A 16,904-nucleotide genomic window follows, 5' to 3' on the forward strand; every position below is an offset into this window, starting at 1 on the left:
AACAGGAAGACGTCATGACATGCAGTCATCAGACTGACCAAAGTATCAACTAAAGAGGCCCTTCTAAGAGCTGTAAGACAAAAGAAGCAAGTAACATACAAGGGAAAGCCAATTCGAATAACATCAGACTTCTCTAATGAGACTTTACAAGCAAGGAGAGACTGGGGCCCCATTCTCACTCTTTTGAAACAAAACAATGCCCAGCCTAGAATATTATTCCCTGCAAAACTAAGCTTCATATATGAAGGAGAAATAAAAACATTCTCAGACAAGCAAAGTCTCAGAGAATTCACCAAGACAAGACCAGCCCTACAAGAAGTACTTAAAACAGCGTTAGGCACGGAACATCATAATAATAACCCACGAATATAAAAACAACCAAAACCCAAAGATATTAAAGGCCAGATATTGCAATGACTCAAGACAGAAATCATAGCAACAACATCCAACCCAACAGAATGAACTGTAATCTACCTTACCTATCAGTTCTCTCAATAAATGTGAATGGCTTAAACTCTCCACTCAAGAGACATAGGCTGGCTGAATGGATAAGAAAATACAGGCCAAGTATATGCTGCCTTCAGGAAACACATCTAACCTGCAAGGATGCATATAGACTAAAAATAAAAGGGTAGAGATCAATATTCCGAGCAAATAGAAGCCAAAAGAAGGCTGGTGTGGCAGTTCTAATTTCAGACGATTTAGTTTTTAAACCAACAAAAGTAGTGAAAGACAAAGAGGGTAATTATATAATGGTGAAGGGCACAGTTCAACAAGAAGAGATAACAATTTTAAATATATATGCACCTAACTTAGGTGCACCCAGATTCATAAAGCAAACCTTACTGGAGCTAAGCAAATGGATTAATAGCAACTCCATAATCACCGGAGATTTAAACACCCCACTGATGGCACAAGACAGATCCTCCAAACAGAAAATTAATAAAGAAATAATGGACTTAAACAAAACTCTAGAACAATTGGGTCTGACTGACATTTACAGAACATTCTACCCAAAATCCACTGAATATACGTTCTTCTCATCAGCTCATGGGACATTCTCTAAGATTGACCATATCCTAGGACAAAAAGTAAATCTCAAGAAATTTAGAAAAATAGAAATCATACCATGTACCTCCTCAGATCACAGTGGAATAAAAGTAGAAATCAACCCTAACAGAAACTCACATTTCTACACAAAAACGTGGAAATTAAACAACCTCCTACTAAATGATTACTTCATAAATGAAGAAATCAAGAAGGAAATAAAAAAATTCTATGAAGAAAACGACAATGGAGAGACAAGTTATCAACTCCTCTGGGACACAGCTAAAGCAGTTCTGAGAGGAAAGTTTATCTCCATAAATACCTATAACCAAAAGACAAGAAGATCACAAATAGACAATCTAATGAAACGACTCAAAGAGCTGGAAAAAGAAGAACAGACCAACCCCAAACCCAGCAGAAGAAGTGAAATCAACAAGATCAAATCAGAACTAAATGAAATTGATAACAGGGAAGCTATTCAGGAGATTAATAAAACAAAAAGTTGGTTCTTTGAAAAAATAAACAAAATTGACACACCATTGCCTAAGCTAACGAGAAGCATAAAAGAGAAATCTCTAATAAGCTCCATCAGGAATAAAAAAGGAGATATCACAACTGATCCCAAAGAGATACAACATACAATTTATGAATACTACAAAAATCTGTATGCACACAAACTGGAAAATGTGGAGGAAATGGACAAATTTCTAGAAACACACAGCCTCCCTAGGCTCAACCAGGAAGAAATAGATTCCCTGAACAGACCAATCTCAACAGCTGAAATAGAAACAGCAATTAAAAATCTCCCTAAAAAGAAAAGTCCCAGTCCAGATGGCTTCACACCCGAATTTTACAACACTTACAAAGAATAACTAGTACCTATCTTGCAGAAACTATTCCACAACATCGAGAAGAACGGAAACCTCCCCGACACCTTTTATGAAGCGAATATTACTCTGATACCAAAACCAGGAAAGGATGCAACAAAAAAAGAAAACTACAGACCAATATCCCTAATGAATATAGATGCAAAAATTTTCAACAAAATCTTAGCTAACCGAATCCAGACACTTATCAAAAAAAATAATCCACCACGACCAAGTGGGCTTCATCCCAGGGATGCAGGGATGGTTCAACATATGTAAATCTATAAATGCAATTCACCACATAAACAGAAGCAAAAACAAAGACCACATGATTCTTTCAATAGATGCAGAAAAAGCTTTTGACAAAATTCAACACCCTTTCATGATACGAACACTTAAGAAAATAGGCATAGAAGGGACATACCTAAAAATGATACAAGCCATATATGACAGACCCATAGCCAACATCATACTGAATGGGGAAAAATTGAAATCATTCCCACTTAAAACCGGAACCAGACAAGGCTGCCCACTATCTCCACTTCTGTTCAACATAGTGCTGGAGGTCTTGGCTACAGCAATCAGACAGGAAAATGGAATCAAAGGTATCCAAATAGGGGCAGAAGAGATCAAACTTTCACTGTTTGCTGATGATATGATATTGTATCTAGAAAACCCCAAAGAGTCAACCAAGAAACTCCTGGAACTGATCAATGAATTTAGTAAAGTCTCAGGATACAAAATCAATACACAGAAATCAGAGGCATTCATATACGCCAACAACAATCTAATTGAGAACCAAATCAAAGACTCAATTCCCTTCACAATAGCAACAAAGAAATTAAAGTACCTAGGAATATACTTAACCAAGGAGATAAAAGACCTCTACAGGGAGAACTATGAAACACTGAGGAAGGAAATAGCAGAGGATGTAAACAGATGGAAATCCATACCATGCTAGTGGATCAGCAGTCTCAATATCATCAAAATGTCTATACTACCCAAACTGATCTACAGATTCAATGCAATACCTATTAAAATCCCATCAGCATTCTTCACAGATATAGAAAAAATAATTTTATGCTTCGTATGGAACCAAAGAAGACCCCGAATATCAAGAGCAATTCTAGGCAACAAAAACAAAATGGGAGGCATTAATATGCCAGATATCAAACTATACTACAAAGCTGTAGTAATTAAATCAATATGGTATTGGCACAAAAATAGGAATATTGGCCAGTGGAACAGATGTGAGAATCCTGATATAAAACCATCCTCATATAGCCATCTAATCTTTGACAAAGCAGACAAAAATATACGCTGGGGAAAAGAATCCCTTTTCAATAAATGGTGCTGGGAAAACTGGATAGCCACCTGTAGAAGGCTAAAACAGGACCCACACCTTTCACCTCTCACAAAAACCAACTCACGCTGGATAACAGACTTAAACCTAAGGTATGAAACTATTAGAACTCTAGAGGAAAAAGTTGGAAACACTCTTCTAGACATCGGCCTGGGCAAAGACTTTATGAAGAAGTCCCCAAAGGCAATCACAGCAGCAACAAAAATAAATCAATGGGACATGATCAAACTACAAAGCTTCTGCACAGCTAAAGAAATAGTCATGAAAGTAAACAGACAACCTACAAAATGGGAGAAAATTTTTGCATCCTATGCATCCAATAAGAGACTGATAACTAGAATATACTTTGAACTCACAAAAATCAGGAAGAAAAAATCAAATAACCCCATTAAAAAGTGGGCAAAGGACTTGAACAGAAACTTTTCTAAAGAAGACAGAAGAATGGCCAACAAACATATGAAAAAATGCTCAACATCTCTAATCATCAGGGAAATGCAAATCAAAACCACAATGAGATATCACTTAACCCCAGTGAGAACGGCCTTTATCAAAAAATCTCCAAACAATAAATGCTGGTGTGGTTGCGGAGAGAGAGGAACACTCCTACACTGCTGGTGGGACTGCAAACTAGTTCAACCTCTGTGGAAAGCAATATGGATATATCTTAAAGCGATATAAGTTATTCTACCATTTGATCCAGCAATCCCATTGCTGGGCATCTACCCAAAAGATCCAATGACACTCTACAAAAAGGACACCTGCACTCGAATGTTTATAGCAGCACAATTCATAATTGCAAGGCTGTGGAAACAGCCCAAGTGTCCATCAATCAAAGAATGGATTAATAAAATGTGGTGTATGTATACCATGGAGTACTATTCAGCTCTAAGAAACAATGGTGACATAGCACATCTTATATTTTCCTGGTTAGAGCTGGAACCCATACTATTAAGTGAAGTTTCCCAAGAATGGAAAAACAAGCACCACATATACTCACCAGCAAATTGGTATTAACTGAACAGCACCTAAGTGGTCACATAGGTACTACAGTAATAGGGTATTGGGCAGGTGGGAGGGGGGCGGGTATATACATACATAATGAGTGGGATGTGCACCATCTGGGGGATGGTCATGATAGAGACTCAGACTTGTGGGGGGGGGAAAATGGGCATTTATTGAAACCTTAAAATCTGTACCCCCATAATATGCCGAAAAAAAAAAAAAAAAGAAATGAGATACCATTGAAAGAGTCTTACATAGGAGAGTGATGTGATCAATTTGGCCTTTGAAAGGGTCCCTCTGGGTAAAGAGGTAGAAAGGAGTGGAAGTGGGGATACCAGTTAGGATCTTGCTTTGATATTCCAGGAAGTGACAGTGGTGGTTTTGTTTACAAAGCTCTTTGTGATCTGACTCTACCTACCTCTCCACTCGTAGGTAGTACAACTTCCCCATCCACACTGTGCCCTCCAAACAGGTTGCTGTCTCACACCTCTAGCCCTTTTGCATCTACTGCTTCTTCCTTGTGTAACATAAGTTTATGTGCCATCTAATCTAAGAGGCCTTATCTGACATCTTTCTGATGTTCCATCTCTTTTTTCATTCTTCCCCCGGCACTGACTTAGAAATCCCTCCTGCATGCTTCCATATAACCATGGCCATTCGTTGATCCTGGCCCACATTGCACTACATTGCAATTGTTTGCTTATTTATTATACTATGGGCTCATTAAGGGCAGAAAATGTCTTATTTGTATCACTAGCTTGTATCACAGAACCTAACACATGGAATGTACTCAATAAATATTTACCTGACTAATTTATAAATAGACATGTATCTAAACATCCTAAATATTTCAGGGCACTTGGATCTTCTGTGAAAAATAAATCATTCTCATGTCAAAAAAATGCTTTTAATAAAGTAATATTTAAAAGTTAATGAGTTAAACTTTCATCTACTGATTTTGAAAATACAGTCATCTCTTGGTATCTGTAGGGGATTGGTTACAGGACATCCTGTACAATTTCGATCCCTGCAGATACCAAAACCTGAGGATAATCAAGTCCTTTATATGAAACAGTGTGGTATTTGCACATAACCTACACATGTTTGCCATATACTTTAAATCATCTCTAGATTACTGATAATATCTAATACATAAATGGTATACAAATAGTTGCTATACTGAGTTATTAAATTTATATTTTTAAAAATTTTTTCCCAAATATTTTCCATTTTTGGTTGGTTGAATGCAAGTATGCAGAATCCACAGATATGGAGGGTCAAGTGTGAACTATAGAAACATATAAGCAGAATATACTCCTTATTAAGACATAGCAGTTGATTGGCTTGGCTTGCAACACCATACCCATTTTGATGAACTTAGTGAGGTTTTACTCTGGGTAGAAAATGAAAAACAAATAACTTCAATCACACAATGAGTATAACTGCTTCTGACAGAGGATGTATATATACTGACTGTCTGCTTTTGTTATCTTTTGAACTGAAGTGATTCAAAAATGAATACAGTGTCAACTAAGCAAAATGAAGCCAGAACATGATCATTTCCATTTCTGACCACTTTCCTTCAATTTAGCCCAAGAAAAACAGGGAAACCAGAGAGAAAGAGGAAAAAAATAATCTTTATATGGTGAATTTCTGAAGACATACTGATACATGTGTTATCTTTGATAATAAGTACATGGCTGCTTTCAAAGGGAAAAATAAATAAACATCTGTAGAAAACATGTATCAGGAAGATATCTACAAGCAGGTATGCAGGTAGGATGTAGCAGATCTTCACTGCAACAACTAGGAAAGCCAGGTAAATAATACATGTATATTTTTTTAAATGGGGTCTTGCTTTGTTGCCTAGGCTAGAGGGCAGTGGCACAATCATAGCTCACTGTAACCTCATACTCCTGGGCTCAACAGATTCTCCCACCTCAGCTTCCCAAGTAGCTAGGACTATACGCATGCTTCACCACACTTTGATAATTTTTTAATTTTTTGTAGAGACATGGTCTCACTATGTTGCCCAGGCAGGTTTTGAACTCCTGGCCTCAAATGATTCTCCCCCCTTGGCCTCCCAAGTGTTGGCATTATGGGTATGAACCATTGCTGCCTGTTAAATAATATTTTGAAAGGCATCAGAAAGCTATGGAAGGAACAATGATTCGGTGAATTTACATTCTAGAGAAGTAAAACTATTTTAAGGTGGGCTGATGGTCACCAACTGTTGTTTGTTTGTTTTATACCTGGGAGCATTTGCTAATTCTGATTGCAAGTTGAAAATTGAAAATGGCTCTAGAAGAGGGACTTTGCCAAAGATCAGCGAAATCAGCAGAAGTTTTAGTTATTGAACAGAGCTGGAGGACAATTTGGAAACTTAAAGAGCCCAAAGTTTTTCCCATGGAACATTTCCTAAGTTCTAGGGTTGTGTGGGAGGCTGGAGAGCTGGATCAAAACTTTCTAAAGACAGAAGAAGTCCTATCACAAAGGTGATTAAGTAAAAGAAACCCACCAGGAGAAGGGGTCTGGCTAAAGAACACCACCTCCTTCTTAAGACAGTTAGTTTTTAAAACTGTAAGGAAGGGAGGCTGAAGACATGGGTTGGAAAGTTCTGAAGGGCAAAGATAGATTTCCTGCAATCAAATGTCTGAGAGAATGACACCCAACCAAAAAGGGCAAAACAGAAGTAGAAATTTACTAAAACTGCAACCAAGACCCAAGCCAGTTTAATCCATTTGGATTATAATGATCTATTCCTCACTTTGTTTGCTTAACAGAAGAAGGCAAAAACCTGCTGGGGAATACAATCATCTGAAGCCTCTATATTGTTTCAAATCAAAATGTGTAGAATACAAAAAAAAAAAAAAAAAAAATCACCAGACATGCAAATAAGCAAGAAAATATAATTGATAATCAAGAGAAAAAACAGACAATAGAAGCGTATCCACAGATGACCTTAATATTGGAGCCAACTAACAAAGACTTTAAAATAACTATGATTAATATATTAAATAACCACAGAAAAGCTCTTTTAAAAATGTTTAGCTACAGTTCATGCACAAGAGTTTCTTACCAAGGGATTTGGAGAGCAGTCTGGCAATTAGCACTTTAAAAACACTTCCACATGGTTTTGAGGCACTCCTCTTTTTAAGGAGTATAATTTACTGATCATCTGCATCAGCCACATTAAAGATGATCACTAAATGGATTGTCAGGCCTACTTGGGGTTGGGGGTAGTGACCTTCACTATGGTGGAATAGGAAGAGAATCTGCATTTTAAATTAGCATCTGAGGTGATTATGAAGTATTGTAAAGTTTAAGAACAGCAAGTATAGAGACATTTTTAAAGAAAGATTTCCACTATTGCTTTTTGTGACTGAGTGTTCTTAATATCCCAGGCAGAACTTGTCTTATGTTCTCACTGATATTCTTGGGGTAACCAAAATTCCCACATATATTATTTTATAAATGATGTATTATAAGCTGACATAACCCATTATGTTCATAAGCAACCCTTATACTCTTTGGTTGGAAAATTTTGTCAATAAAAATTTTTCCATAAGTAAATGGAAAGGTAATAACCTGTAACCTTGTTATCAAGTTATAATAAAATCAACTCACATCAGATTGTACCAAACATGGACACAGATATTAAACAAACAACATTTATTAACAAGTGTGCAGAAAAAAGTTTATATGGCTTGTTCTGTAACTTAGGTGAAGTAGCAGCATTCTGTTCTTATAGGTTTTTGACCACACTTAACATGAAAGTCTCACTCCAGGAAGAAGTAGCAATATTCTAAGCAGGATTCTATTGCCCTAGAAATCTTTATACTCAGTGGCTTGAAAAGGGATGGCAAACCTTGGATAAAAATTGATAAATTCCTTATAAACCAATGGAGAGGAACCCTGAAACATTGTATTCGATCCACATATCATGAATACTTACAATTCCCCATTCCTAATACATGATAATACTATCATGCCACTAAAAAAGCAAATAATTTCACCAAATAATAAACCACTTCTGATATTCAGTGTGCCAAAACACAAAACACTGATGTACAGGTAACAGAAGAACCTATAGAAGCTGCTCTGCAATGTGACCTTTAAGCTATAATGCTGGCTGACCACACCTGGTTGAAAGATTGCTGGCCCCAACATCCACTAGTGAATGCAAACCCACTGCCCATGCTGAAGCATTTAACTTGAGTTGCAGACATCAAGAGGACTGCCTGTAGAGGTGAGATTACTGAGGGGTCAGGAGATAAAAGAGGTTCCCTTGTAGCACTGGGTGGAAGTAGGGGCAGCGATTGCAATGGCTGACAAAGTCAGGATCCAAAAACGTCCTGAGATGTCACAGCAATGGCTACATCTGACAAGTGAAACATTATAGAAGTGCCAATAACTATTATTACAATATTCATTCAGCACTAAAACCAGGCCCCATCATGTTCTAACTTCTTAATATCCTTTAACTTGTTTAGTCCTTGTAATAACTATTTGAGATTGATGTGTAGATGAGGCTTGGAGCAATTAAATACCTCTCCTAAGTTCATCTATCTGGTGAGTGGAGAAGCCAGTATTCAAGACATCATATCTGATTCTAAACACCAAACTATTTGCTTAGGGGAAAAAAAGTGAAGAGGAGAGTGACATTTCTTAGCAACAGCACATGTAAAAATTAAATAGGGATTTTAGTTAACATGAACTTGGGTATGAGTCAACAGTTTGATGTAGTTGTCAAAAAGCTGAAGTCAATGTTTAGATGCATTGATAATTATATAGTAGCTCATATATATTGAGTAATGTCTATCTGATAGGCCTTATTCTAAGTACTTTATGTAAGTTAACTCATATTTTTTTTTTGAGACAGAGTCTCACCCTGTTGCCAGGGCTAGAGTGCCGTGGCATCAGCCTAGCTCACAGCAACCTCAAACTCCTTGGCTCAAGCAATCCTTCTGCCTCAGCCCCTGAGTAGCTAGGACTACAGGCATGCGCCATCATGCCTGGCTAATTTTTTTCTATATATTTTTAGTTGGCCAATTAATTTCTTTCTATTTTTAGTAGAGATGGGGTCTCACTCTTTCTCAGGCTGGTTTTGAACTCCTGACTTTGAGCAATCCTCCTGCCTTGGCCTCCCAGAGTGCTAGGATTACAGGTGTGAGCCACCACGCCTGGCGGTTAACTCATAGCTTTACAACAATCTCACAAAGTCTTCCCCTTTATATAGATGAGGGAACCGATAATCAGAAAAGTTAAAAACCTTACTCAGAGTTCCTGCAACCCAGGAAACAGAATGTGGTGATTAAATGGGGAGAGGTTTCTATCTCCTTCTGGTTATGTACACTGTACATATTAATATATATAATTTTTATTTGCCAATATACCTTAATAAAGCTGGGGAAATATTTTAGAAGAATATAGTGGCATAGAAAAGCAGTATAATAAAAATATTTTAAATTGACTTTATTTTTGTAGAGCAATATCAAATTCACAGCAGATTTTAAAGTACAGAGTTTTTAAATACCTCCTCCATTACACATCCATCCAATCAACATCCTGCAAGTGGTACATTTGTTACCACTCTCTCATTGTTACCACAATTGATGAACCAACATTAACACATCATTATCACCCAAAGTCCATAGTTTACATTAGGGTTCACCCTTGCTGTTGTGCATTCTATGGGTTTGGGCAAATGTATGCATATGCATTCACCATTACAGTATCATACAGAGTAGTTTCACTGCCCTAAACTCCTCTGTGCTCTGCCTGTTCATACTCCCTCCCCACTAACCCTTGGCAGCCAAAGATCTTTTTACTGTCTCCAGAATTTTGCCTCTGTCAGTATTTCATATAGTTGGAATCATACAGTACATGGCCATTTAGACTAGTTTCTTTCACTTAGCAATATATTTTAAATTTCCTGTATGTCTTTTTGTGGCTTGATAGTTCCTTTCTTTTTATTACTGAGTAATATTCCCCTGTATGGATGTACCACTGCTTGTTATCCATTTGCTTATTGAAGGACACCTTGGCAATTATGAATAAAGTAGCTATAAACATTTGTGTGCATATTTTTGCATGGACCTAAGTTTTCAACTCATTTGGGTACATATCGAGCAACATGATTGATGGATTTCATGTAAGAGTATGATTCATTGTGTAAGAAACTTCCAAACTATTTTTCCAACAGGCTATACCATTTCACTTTCCCATGAGCAATGCACAAGAGTTCTTGCTGTCCTATCTCTTGCTAGCATTTGGTATTGTCAGGATTTTGAATTTTATCTTTTCTACTAGGTATGTAGTGATACATCTTTGTTGTTTTAATTTGTAATTCCTTAATGACATATGATGTGGAGCATCTTTGCATATGCTTATTTTCCATCTGTATGTCATCTTTAGCAACAAGTCTGTTCAGATACTTTACCAATTTTTAACTGGGTTGTTCATTTTCTTGTTGAGTTTTAACAATTCATATTTTGGATAGTAGTCCTTTATTAGAGTCCTCTCCCTGGTCTCTCTCTCTCTCTCCCCCTCTCTTTCCATATATATATATTTATTTTCCTGTTAGTCTATGGCTTGTCTTCCCATTGTCTTGATAGTGTGTTTTGCAGAGCAGAAGGTTCGCATTTTAATGAAGTCTACCTTATCAATTTCTTCTTTCATAGATCATGCCTTTGATGTTGTATCTAAAATGTCATCAATAAGCCCAAGGTAATCTAGATTTTCTCCTATTTATCCTCTAAGACTTTTATAGCTTTGCATTTTATATTTAGGTCTGTCATCCATTTTGAATTAATTTTTGGGAAAAGTGTAAGATCTGTGTCTAGACTTTTTTTTTTTGAGGGGGGTATGTGGTTATCTAGTTGTTCCAGCACCATTTGATGAAAAGATTATCTTTTCTCTATTAAATTTGTTTTGCTGTTTTGTCAAAGATCACTTGATTATATGTGTGGGTCTATTTTTGGCCTCTCTATTCTCCTCAGTTGATCTATTTGTCTTTTCTTTCAGCAATGCCACATTGTCTTGATTGCTTTAGCTACAGTGAGTCTTGAATTTGGGTAGTGTCAGTCCTCAGACTTTGTTCTTCCCCTCTAATATTGTGTTGACTATTCTGGGCATTTTGTCTTTCTATATAAGCTTTAAAATCCTTTAAAATCAGTTTGTTGATATCTACAAAATAACTTCCAGGGATTTTGATGAGTGTTACATGGGATCTGTACATGAAGTTGGGAAAGACTGACATCTCAACAATATTGAGTCTTCCCATCCATGAAGACATCCACTATCTCTCCATCTATTTAGTTCTTTGATTTCTTTCATCAGAGTTTTGTAGTTTTACTCATATAGATACTATACATATTTTGTTAGATTTATACATAAACATATTTCATTTTGGGGGGTGCTAATGTAAATGGTGTTGTGTTTTTAATTTCAAATTACAATTGTTCATTGCTCGTATATTGGAAAGAAGTTTGAATTTTGTACATTAACTTTATATCCTTCAATCTTACCATAAATGTTAATTAGTTGCAGAAGACTTTTTTGTCTATTCTTTGAGATTTTTTTTACTTAGACAATCTTGTCATTTGCAAACAAAGACAGATTTCTTTCTTGTATGTCTTCCTTTTCAACGGGTATACTTTTAATTTCATTTTTTCTGTCTAATTTCATTAGCTAGGACTTCCAGTATGATGCTGAAAAAAAAAGAGGTGAGAAGAGACATCCTTAGTGGGACGGTTTCTGTTTTCTCACCACTAAGTAAGGTGTTAGCTGTAGGTTTTCATAAGTCTTCTTTATCAAGCTGAGGAAGTTCCCCTCTATTTCTGGTTTTCTGTTACACAATACAATTTTAATATAAAAAGCAGTACATAAAGTAGTGCACACAATACCATTCCTATTTTTGTGAAAAATGTTGTTTTTTTTTTTTGCATGGGGAAAAAATGTAGTCATTTTTGGCTGGATAACGGGTATTTTTTTTTTTCTTCACATACTTTTATATTTTCCTAAATTTGCCCCAGTGGAAAATAACGTGAAAGGTGATTATTTAGTCTGGAGAGGATGGCTTTCTGGAAGGGAGTGGGGCAGACGGTGGGCGGAGGGAACAAAGAAATGATTAGAAGCTAAATAAAATGGAAATTTGTGAAGAGAGAGCTGATTAGGCAAGGACATCCTCAGTGAGATTGTAAGCTTTCTGAGGATCAGGCCTGACAGAGACCTACACAGCAGAATAAATCACTTCACTTTGTGTCTCAGCTTTGCATGTGAAATGCCATTTATTCATGAGGCATCCTGAGCATAGGAGCAGGTTTCTTTCTTTCCAGGGAGTTTTGCTGAGAGGAAGAAGGGTTGAAGGGGGAGATGGGGGGAGGGGGAGAAAGGGGGGAAAGGTTGAAGTACAGGACAAGTCAGAACCGAGGGGAGGAGGAGGAGCGCCCCAGCCCCAAGGTTGCGGGCGCAGCGCTCGGTGCGGGCTGGGGAGCGGGGCGCACACCCGGAGGCGGGACGTGGGCAGCAGCGCCCCCGCCTGGCTCCTGCGCGCGGGGACCGGACACCTCCCCGCCCGCCCAGGTGCTTCCAGAGCGCACAGCTGGGCGGGCTCTCCCGGCTCCGCGGCTCCCGCGCCCGCGGTGTGCTAGGGCGGCGGCGACGGTGCCAGGCGAGGGCGCGGCGCTGCCTCGGCCCCGGGTGCGCCGCTGCGAGCGCGTGGACCGGCCTGGAGTCGCCGGGCTGAGCCGCCGCTCCGGCACCGAGCCGCAAGCCGCGGAGGCGCTGGGGGACAGACCGCGCGGGTCTGTCCGCGCACGGGCGGCGCGGGGCAGCCGGAGTCGCGCGGCCCCTCGGCGGGCAGCGCACCCGCCTCTCTCCCGGTCCGCGGCTGCAGGGAGCTCGGGCCCGCGGCCCCTCCGCTTCAAGTCTGGGAGCTGCCGGCCCCACTCTGCTGCTGCCTATGGGGATCCGAGAGTTTCCCGGCGGCGCACCCAGGGGCAAGAGCATCGCCATGTGAGTAGCGCCCCGGGCGTGGGTGCGCGAGCGAGCAGGCGGGCGGGTGGCCCTAGCGCCTTGGTGGCCCTTTGCAGCTGGGACACCGGGCAGTCCGGGGCTCGGGGAGGGGTAGTGCGCGCGGCGGAGTGCTGGGGAAGTTTAAGTCATTCTGTCCCTTGCCACTCGCCGCAACCCACGCTGCCCCAGGCGCTCAGGGTAGGGAACGAACGGGAGGCTGCAGACGCCACCGACGCCGAGACTGCCGAGGGCGCTGGGGTGGGTGGCGAGCGGCGGGAGCCCAGCGGCCCCGGCCCTGCTGCGCGCTCTGCCCTGGAGGACCCCGGCACCTTCGAATCTGCTGCTCACCGAAACCTCCCCTCTCTGCCCTTGTTCCCTGCCCACCCACCTGCCCGCGCCGCCTGCGGCCTCAGTGGCATGAGGAGGTCACCGGACGTCAGCCCCCGGAGACTGTCCGACATCAGCCCCCAGCTCCGGCAGCTCAAGTACTTGGTGGTGGACGAGGCGATCAAGGAGGATCTGAAATGGTCGCGCTCGGTGGAGGACCTCACCAGCGGGCCCGTGGGGCTCACGTCCATCGAGGAGCGGATCCTGCGCATCACTGGCTACTACGGCTACCAGCCCTGGGCGACGAGCTGCAAAAGTAAGACCCCCTCACGTCATTTCCCTCGCCCACTGGCCCGTCTGCTTAGCGTCGTCACGGCGGGGCCGGGGGGTGGGGGGGGGTGGGGGGAGCGCACGCTGCGAGACGTCCAGCCTCCTCCGCGCTCCTGCCCTGCCCGCTGGCACACACCCACCCAGCTTTGAGCAACTTCGGGGAAGAGGCCTGGAGCTGGAGTTCTCCTGGACCTCTGGGGCTTTCTGATCCATTCCACTGAACCCTTTCTGCTTCCATGCACACCTCTCTCTGTCCTTCTCCCTCCTCCCTCCCGAGGGAGGTGGCACAGTACGGGGCCCCTCCTGTGTGGCACACGGTGGGAGCAGATCAGAAACTCAAAAGTCTCCTGGGCTGTGCAGCTTCCTGCGGATCTGAGCGTGTTACAGGGCCCTGGGTGGGGGCTCAGCCGGCCCAGCTGGAGAACGCAGACTGGGGCGGCCTGGATTTTAACTCTTCCCTGTGCCTCCGAGCCCTGGTGATGCAGGGCAGTTCTTGGGGCCTTCATTTACATCTCACTCGCTCTCTTGGCCTCTGGATTTTATTGATCCTCAGTGAGGAGATTCTATATGGATCATTTTAGATATTGGCATCAGTCCCTTGCAAGATGAATGGTGAAACGTTTCTTTGCTGGTGGACTCCTGCTGATGGCTTTGGTGATGTTGTGATCAGTTATACAGATGTGACCTATGTGACCAGTACCAATTTGGTTGACATTTCTTTCCACATTTTGGAAAAGAGAGATTGGTGACAACAAACTCCAGAGATCTGTAAATATAACCATAATTTGATGGTCTGATTACTATAGTTTGACATAAGAGATTGCTATTTACCATCTCAGCATAAAAAATCCGTCTTAACTTATTTCATTTGTATAGTAAAGACTAGCCTAAGAGCTTGATGCTTTTGAGATTTTTTTTTAACCTCTTATTGCTTAAAATGGGAACATACTTTATTGGTCCTTAGGGGGGAAAATCAGGCTTGTGTAATTTAGTCATATCAATCACCAAAAATATGTCTATCTTTAGATTATTCCTAAAACCTCTGAGTCCAAGCCAAAGGTCAGTGGTATGCTAACAGTTAGCTGGTTAGTTTTAAGTTATTTGCAGGAAGAAACACAGAATTCGATTGTTTTGTTTTCATGCCCTGACTTGTTTTTTAAAAGTCTGCGGTGATTGCATTTAACTTGGTATAAACCTTTAAAAGATTATGCGTCTCCTTCAATCTCCTGCCTCTGCTGCTAAAATTATAGCTGATAAATACTGGCTTTAGATTATAGAAGGAAGACAAAGGCCCATGTTCTCTTTTTGAGTGAAAAACACAGGGCATAGGGTAACAAAAATTAAAATCCATTGGAAACCATTTTCCTTATGGGTATGGATAGGACACTCAGTTTTTATTCTGCTTCCTGAATTTCTATTACAAAATAGCAATTTTCCATTTCTTATTTCCATTTTCTGCCTTTTAAATAACTAAAGACAGTGGTACAAACTATAGCCTTCATGGAGCTGTCTCTTTAACCTCTGAAATCATAAAAAGATTTATCTTTATTATCCTATCTGTGACTGGCTCTGTGTGCTTTGTGGAAATTATCCACCAACATTTATGATTTCAAGGGTTGGCAGGGAGCTTACACTAGTGATAACTGGTTGGTACAAACATAGTTTGTAATTAACACAGAATGGCTATGTGGAAATAGAGTCCCTTACATCACCAGTGGCATTCTTAAATACCCTCTTTCTTCGGCTTCATTGAAAGAGTAAATATTAGCAGATGAGGCTACAGGGATCATTGTAATATTAATAAAATCAGCTCATTCCACTCTCTGCACTCCTGTGAGGATTCTTCTTTAATCCAAGGTATTTCCTTGTTACTAAAATGCTTTAGGTGACAACTGACATTTTGATGAATTAATTAGATTTTAAGTTTAAATTTAGAAAAGCTAATGTTTTATTAATGTAGCCACAGAGATTTTAGGGCAGCTCTTTTGTTGTTTGCCATTTCTACCCAATAAATGAAAAATAACAACGAGGCATATCTATCTATAGATATAAGTTAGTTACTTTGTTGGTTAGTAATTGCAGTCAATAAACTGTGAAAGATGATGGCAACAAAATCATATTCTTCTCATGCTCTCCAGAGCAAGTTATGAGATGCTCCAAAATGTCACCTTTCAGCCATCTTTCAAAGTGACTTATCTAAGTCCCAACTGAAAGAGTTGCCTATGAGAGTTTCTAGAGTCTTTGAGAGATGTGAGTTAATTGTCTTTGAAGCAGCAGAAATCATTTGAACAACCAAGTATTCATTCCTATCCTCTTCATTTTTAGATTTTGTTTTAGGTTGTTAGATTTTGTTTTAGATTTTGGTTTGGGTTGTTAAATTAAATGAGATAATTGTGAACAGTGCAGAAATTACCTTTACTTAGTAGTTTCAACCCAATCAATGAAATTTACAAGTTTCACTCTAGGCAAGAGACTTTTTGTAACGATTTTTTTTTTTTTTTTAATGCCAATGGCCCCTGGGTCTGAGAAGAATGGTTACTATAGAATATTCAACTGAGAATTAAACCATAAACAAGTAGCTAGTAAGGGTCCAGTTCCTCTTCTCAGTGGCTGAAGTCCTCCAAGCTCTACATTTTATGTTTTTGAACCAGACCACTTGGTAGTATTCCTGGGGATTCCTTCAATTAATATGTGCGAGTGTATCCAGAGCCCAAAAAGGCACCTGGTCCACAGGAATTGCTCAATAAATATTTGTTGAATGAATGATTGCTGCCTGAAATATTGACCTCTCGGAGAGAGAACCTTTGAACTTACCTCTGTAGTGATTTGTGTCATTTAATTCTTTATGCTGACTTCCTGTGAGTTTAGGATGGCTTTTCCCCTTCCTGGTTCTTCCATCATAAGTGCTTTCTGAACCATCGACCAGACCAGAATTCTTGATGGTAAGCTTT

At 40.2% G+C, this 16,904-nt stretch overlaps 1 protein-coding gene across 1 annotated transcript in view; it reads left to right on the top strand.

Moving 5' to 3' along the window:
• The first annotated feature begins 13,141 nt into the window (after window positions 1–13,141).
• Window positions 13,142–16,904, top strand: part of SLC35F3 (solute carrier family 35 member F3) — a 355,820-nt gene continuing 352,057 nt past the window's right edge. The window contains exons 1-2 of the mRNA XM_012738244.2: window positions 13,142–13,296; window positions 13,710–13,939. Coding sequence (XP_012593698.1) covers window positions 13,244–13,296; window positions 13,710–13,939 — 283 coding nt within the window. The 5' untranslated portion in view covers window positions 13,142–13,243. The remainder of the gene's footprint in view (window positions 13,297–13,709; window positions 13,940–16,904) is intronic.

Source organism: Microcebus murinus, chromosome 19, assembly GCF_040939455.1.
Source record: "Microcebus murinus isolate Inina chromosome 19, M.murinus_Inina_mat1.0, whole genome shotgun sequence".
Taxonomy (NCBI): Eukaryota; Metazoa; Chordata; class Mammalia; order Primates; family Cheirogaleidae; genus Microcebus; species Microcebus murinus.